We start from the raw sequence: 5972 nt of genomic DNA, 5'->3' as shown, positions 1-5972 counted from the left end.
ACTTGGAACAAAATACTTACAACGTGAGCAAGCCCCCGGGTACCCAGGCACTCACTTGTTTTGGGACTCTGGCACTGACATGGCTGAATACAAGGAGTAATCACTCCCCCGAGGTCAGCAGCAGCTTTTGCGAGAAGCTCTGTGGAGCAGAGGTAGCTGTTCTCTGCAGTGAAGCTGCAAGGTGTTGAGTGTCTTGGAAAGCACTTCTTGGAGGTAAGTGGGAAGGTCAGGACAGCTTTGCAGGATGTCCCTGACAACCCATGTGAACATCAGACCTGCTGGCGTGAGGGGAAGGGGTGCAGGGGGACAGACCCCAGGCACCTGTGGGAGGCTGTGTGCATTTAGTAGTTCAGCCTAGATAAGCCTGAAGTGGGGACCATGGCCCTACCCTGCAGTTACAAGGGACACAATATCTGAAGGCTTAATCCTGGGTTTATTCTGGCTGTGAGATGATGGCTTAGGAAGGGTTCCGTTTATCAGTCGCATCAAGATGTGGAATATTGATCCCCTGCTGTACTGATTCCTTAGGAACAGATGGAGGCTTCATGTCTTCTGTGAGGCAGAGTTGGCAGCAAGTTCAGTATTAACTAGCAACTATGTCAGCCGCGTTAAAGGCTGTGGTGAATAAAGTGGCATCGTGTGACAGTGTGTGCAGGGGTACAGGAGGGGGAAGAGTTAAATTCTGAACTGGTTCCGGTCTCTCTTGGGCCAGAACTAAGGCTGAGCTGACAGTAGAGCTACAGTTACAGGTGACCTGGAAAGCATCTGTCAGGGCTGGGCTGCATAGGAGCCTTCCTGGACCTCCTCTGTGCCTTGTGTGAAATCTCACTATGTTTTAAGTGCCCTCTGCCCACTGCTGCTCTGCAAACCCGCTGCCCATCAAGTACTTCCAACAGGTTCAGGCTGCTGGGCTGGGGAACAGAGCATGTACCTCTTTCTGGAGACTCATGGATACAAGATACAACTCCTGGCGTTGGAATAGGACTGGTTGACACCGCTCCACATAACTGAACAGAAAAAGCATGCTTAAGCACAGGACACAAACACGCAGCACACAAGGGAAGATTCACACACACCTGTGTCATTTTATTATGTTTACCTGGACTCTGGCTCAGCACAGCTGTGGCTGGGAAGGCCAGTGTGCCCTGGGCATCCAGGTGTAGAAAGCCCGATGAAGCAGAGCGTGCACAAAGTGACCGGCTTGGAAGCTCTCTGCTTTGGCTACAGGTAATAGTACACTGCACTTGTAAGGGTGCACTTTGATGCAAAGTGGCATTCAAGTATGTATGTGCTGGCAGCCCAGGAAGGGAAGACAGACAGATGGACACAAACATGTAAGTGCCTATCTCTCTAGGCAACACCAGCTCTACCGGGATGCTCCTCCGAGAGGACTGACTAGCAGGGACAGGCTTGGCTCAGGGAAGCTGAGGTGTCTTTGTTCCGGATGGTGGCTCGCAGCCCTGAGTGGTATCAAGAGGCACTAGTGGGAGTATGTAGGATGTGCTGTCTCAACAGTGAGCATATGGAGTGGAGGCAGATGTGTACTTTGTGCAGCCACTGTTGGTAGGCAGGAAGAACTGAGATCAAGTGGGGCTAACAGCAGCTCTCTGCATGAAGAATACCTCCTTGCCTGCAAAGAGTCATACTGGATGATCAGGGTGCTTGTTGCGTGAGGCATGCAGAGGCCAGGAAGGGGTAGATGAGTTTGTTTGCATTTGTTTCTGGACCCCCTCCCCAGTTTGATCTAACCCATTTCTCTAAGCCCTTGTCTCTCTCCCAGCAATTACTTGCCATTGCTGTCTGTCTGAGGGAGATAAATGAAGCTCCAGGTTTGGACACCAGAGAGGTTTCAGTTCCCACCACTTTCCTTGATAAATAGATGCTGGGAACAGCGTAAGAGAAAAGGACCCAATCTCTATTGCTTTGCATTATCATGACTAAATATTAAACTAATAGCACTTGGCAGCCAAGCTAGAGCTCCTGTGAGGCAAGCAATGACATCTGTTGTTTATAAATGGGAGAGAGCAAGGTTCTCACCATGGGGTCATGGAAGCAGTTGGTGACAGAGATGACAGGGCTCTGAGTTTCCCTGGTATGTTCTCAGACACAAGGTCTATGCTTTTCTTATCCCTTTTACTTCCAAAAAATGTGCCCAAAGTACTGCTTAAAGTTAAGGGGTGCCCAAATCTGGGAAGCAGGCAGGAGGGGTGTCTAGCTTGGGCTGGGTGCCAGAGGTTAGTGGCTTAGGAGAGAAGTAAGGCTTACAGGATTTTGAGGTGATGTCACATCTGAAGGAGAACATCAGTGCAAGCGGTGAGACTGAATCTAATGCAGTGCATTCACAAATCTATTTGTGTTCTTTGCATAGTCCTCTTGAGGAAAGATGGATGGTGGCCCCTGGCATCTTGCACGTGCATTCGTACATAGAAAGGCTGTGTTCTACAGCCTGGAAGCAGCACCATGCAGGAACCATCCAAAGGCCATGGGATACCCTGAGGGAAGTCAGCTCCAGCATGCAGGCCCCAGTTCAGTACGGCTATGGCTCCACTGTCACGCTGCTGTTGGTAACACGTACACCGTACCATCCCTTCCAGAATAGTGTGTCCTGGCCACCGTGTTCAAAGCGGACAAAGCGGACCCCAGGCCCATAGTTGGAAAAGGTGTGGGAGATCTTTGGGATGAAAGACAAAGTGGTTGTTGGTAAGCGTCAAACCACCATGAACCTACCCTTCTTTAGTGCACAGAGCCTTCAACCCCACCTGCCCGAGTCGTACCTACCAGGTTTGGTAACAATCAGGACATTTACAGTGGGAGCTACTGGAAGGAGCTTTGATCCCATTGTTGTTTAGAGGCCATTGAACCTCTCGCAGTTGGGCATCTCCTCCATTTTACATCTGCAGTGGTGGCTCAGCAAGTTCCCCAGTTTTGAGTAAGGTAGCCTTCTGGTATAATCCCTTTGTTCAATCACAGGGTTGTGGCTCCACAGAACATATGACAGAGCCACATCCTCCTCCAGAACTCTCCTGCTTCTCTCTGCTTGAAAACATTCCCAATTTCATGCAAGTTAGGTGTCACCTGCTGAGCCCACAGCTGTAACTCACCTCAGTCCAGCTGGCATCATTGTCCTGTGGGATGGCAATAGTCTCACTTTTGTACTCAGCCAGAACATCCTCGTTCTCTGAGAGCAGCTTCACACAGAGCTCATAGAGGCAGCCGGCATCACTGCGTCCTGCATACCTGCAAGGAGATCCAAGCTGTTAGCCTCACCTGTGTGAACTCAGCAAAGAGCTACAGCATGCAACTGCATCTTGCTGAATGCAGGCTCCACCAGTCTCATTGAGTTACTGGGGCCTTGGTTTGAGGTGGAAGTCTGTGATGGTTCCTACCCCAATCCACCACCTGTCCTCATTCACAACAGGAACCTGGTCTGTAGAGGCCATATGCACCAACACCTAGAAGCTTGTGGGAGCTGCTGGTGGCTTTGTAAGCCAAGACCCAGCCCTGTCCCACCTCTAGGGGAGCAGGCAGCTGAGGTTTTGAAGGCCAGTGCAGGTATATGCCCTCTTTGCCCTTTTTCTCCTTCTGCCTTCTGAGGCACCCTGGCTGCTTACCAGTCTTTTATGACAACTTTAGGCTGGGTTGTATCCATCAGCTCTTCCCAGTAGCCCTCAGCTCTAAGGTCAATGACCTGAGCTTTTCGACACCACCTGAAATGCAAGACATTAATTGGTATCATGGTCTCTTCTGGGACTGGGAGAACTGAAAGTGTCCCCTTCCCTGAATAAGAGAAGAAAGCAGCCTTACTCATAAGATGTAACAAAGTATTTATGGACTTCTTCACTAGGGAATTCTTTTCCAAAGTCCCCAGGGAGCTCTTCAATTTTCCAGCCATCACCTCCATTCTCTACCTCTCCCCAGTGCTGCAAGTCTTCTGCAAATGGCAGAAAAGAGACTCAGATGAGTCTTAGTTTCTGTGGGCCTGGGGAACCTGACTATCTCCCACTGGAACCTCTCTGGCTTGTGAAAGGTATGCTGGTAGATGCAGTGCTAACCTTGTATGTAGGCTACGGAGATGTTCATTAAGTAGAGGTCAGGCAGAAACCTTTAGTCTGGCTGAACTTAGTATTAACAAACTTTAACACTCCCCACCAAAATGGCTATATGTACACGTGGGTTTATTTAAGAAAGTACTCCAGTGAAGTTATTGAGCTATTCTGAACCGTGTGTCAGCACTTATCGTAGGAATAGCCTGGGGAGAGATGCCGATTGCTTTATTTCTAAATTGGCAAAATTGCTAAGTGGTATTTCTAGAAGCAGTATGTCTCTAAACATCGGGCTTTTCTGCACTTGGCCAGAGGGAGCCTAGATGTTGGAAAGTCTTACAGAAAAACAATCTGTAAACAAAATGGAGAAGCTGTGTTGATATTGCCTTGCTCTATGATGTGTGAAATGTATTTGTTGCTGCTTGGGTTATGAGGCTTGGTTACTTGCTTCTTGCTAAGCATCTTGTAGATGTGGCAAGCAAAGCTCATGGATGATCAGAATAATGGCAAATGGGGTATGTGTGCAGCTCTGTAGCATGGGCTGTAGTAAGGAGAGGATAAACAAGATTTGCCTGAGCTGCTTCGAGGAAGGAAGCCTGAAGTGCCTGGTGAGCTAAGGGCAGACTAGCTGCTGAGTGGGGAAAGGCTTGATTGTTCCCTGTCACGGTTTGGCAAGTGGCAATTTGGAAACACAGATGCCACTACCATTACTGCACCGGACAGAGGGTTCTGCAAAAGACATTTTTCTCTCTCAAATGTCATTTGGATCCCTGCAAGGGCTTATATAAAGTTGATGTTAAGCAGAGCCCTTTACAAAGGCTGATTATCAAAGGCCTTCATGCCCGTTAAATGATTTGACTGCATGCATTAAGCGATTTGACTCTTGGGAAAGAAGAAAATGCTGCAACTTGATTGCAACTAAGATTTTTCCAAAGACTGGAAATGCCCAATTCCTGGTAACTGGTCATCTCTGAAATCTTGGGGCTTGTTATGCTTGTCTCTCACCTTCACCACATGGGTTCTTGATGAGGTTCTTCCTTTTCTTACTCAGGAAGTAGAAGTTTTGCCAGTTCTCTGCATTCTCCTCTGACTCTGCTCCAGTGAGGCCTTCTTGCTGACACTTCAGGATCCAAAGTGCAGCTCCGTCCACCAGGTTCTTCCACTGGCAGCAGACCAGGCGGCACGCCAGGATCAAATCCACCGCAGGTATGGAAGCCAGGATTCTGATCAGGACTGCTTCAGGGAGAGACTCCATCCTTGGGCCAGGCTTGATGGAGCTTTCTGAGAAAGAAGGGGGAAAGGAGTGGTGACAGAGTGGTCCTTCAGATCTGGGGTCCCCCACCCTCGGTGATGTCAAACACTGATGTATCAGAAAAAAGGTAAGAGAAGTATTTTATCTGAAAGCATAATTTTGGAGGCATAGATTGCTTCCTAACCTTGAGGCCTCCTGACCCCCGTGAAGTTAATACCCTGAAGCATGTGAGCAGGTTAATATTTTATGTTCTAAGTGAAGCCCTTAGTTATATCCATACACAAAATGCAAGTAGTTGACAATTGTGGACAGTTTGGTAGTTTCCCAGACTGGAATCGGTCCTTCCAGAAACCTCTGCTGCTGCAGAAATCAGCTGCTTAGTAATGACTTCCTCTGCAGAGGGAGGCATCCGAGTGTTTGCCTTTGAGAACATCACTGATAACAAATGCTGCAGAGCAGTACGTAAATACCAGTGGCAAGCATCTTGCCAGCCACATTTGCGGTGTTTCCTTCTGTATCTGAGAGGCTTTCCCTCAAGGGGCTAACACTTCATCTCCTTATTCATGAGCCTGTTATAAAGCGTGTGTCTGAGCATAGCTGAAAAATAACTCAGCTGATATTGTTTAAGATTCCTTTTTCTGTGGCCAAGCAATTAAGTCAGAAGTGTGTTCTTTAAC

At 48.4% G+C, this 5972-nt stretch overlaps 1 protein-coding gene across 1 annotated transcript; it reads right to left on the bottom strand.

Moving 5' to 3' along the window:
- Positions 1 to 2536: 2536 nt before the first annotated feature.
- On the bottom strand, positions 2537 to 5298 carry FBXO2 (F-box protein 2). Its single transcript, XM_009977332.2, has 5 exons — positions 5049 to 5298; positions 3805 to 3931; positions 3612 to 3707; positions 3102 to 3237; positions 2537 to 2671 (listed from the first exon to the last, which is right to left on the bottom strand). The coding sequence occupies exons 1-5, from the start codon at positions 5296 to 5298 to the stop codon at positions 2537 to 2539; spliced, it is 744 nt and encodes a 247-aa protein (XP_009975634.1).
- Positions 5299 to 5972: the final 674 nt, after the last annotated feature.

Source organism: Tauraco erythrolophus, chromosome 23 (genome assembly GCF_009769465.1).
Source record: "Tauraco erythrolophus isolate bTauEry1 chromosome 23, bTauEry1.pri, whole genome shotgun sequence".
NCBI classification, from domain to species: domain Eukaryota; kingdom Metazoa; phylum Chordata; class Aves; order Musophagiformes; family Musophagidae; genus Tauraco; species Tauraco erythrolophus.
The sequence above is the reverse complement of the archived record's forward strand: the minus strand, read 5'-3'. Positions and strand labels throughout refer to the sequence as shown.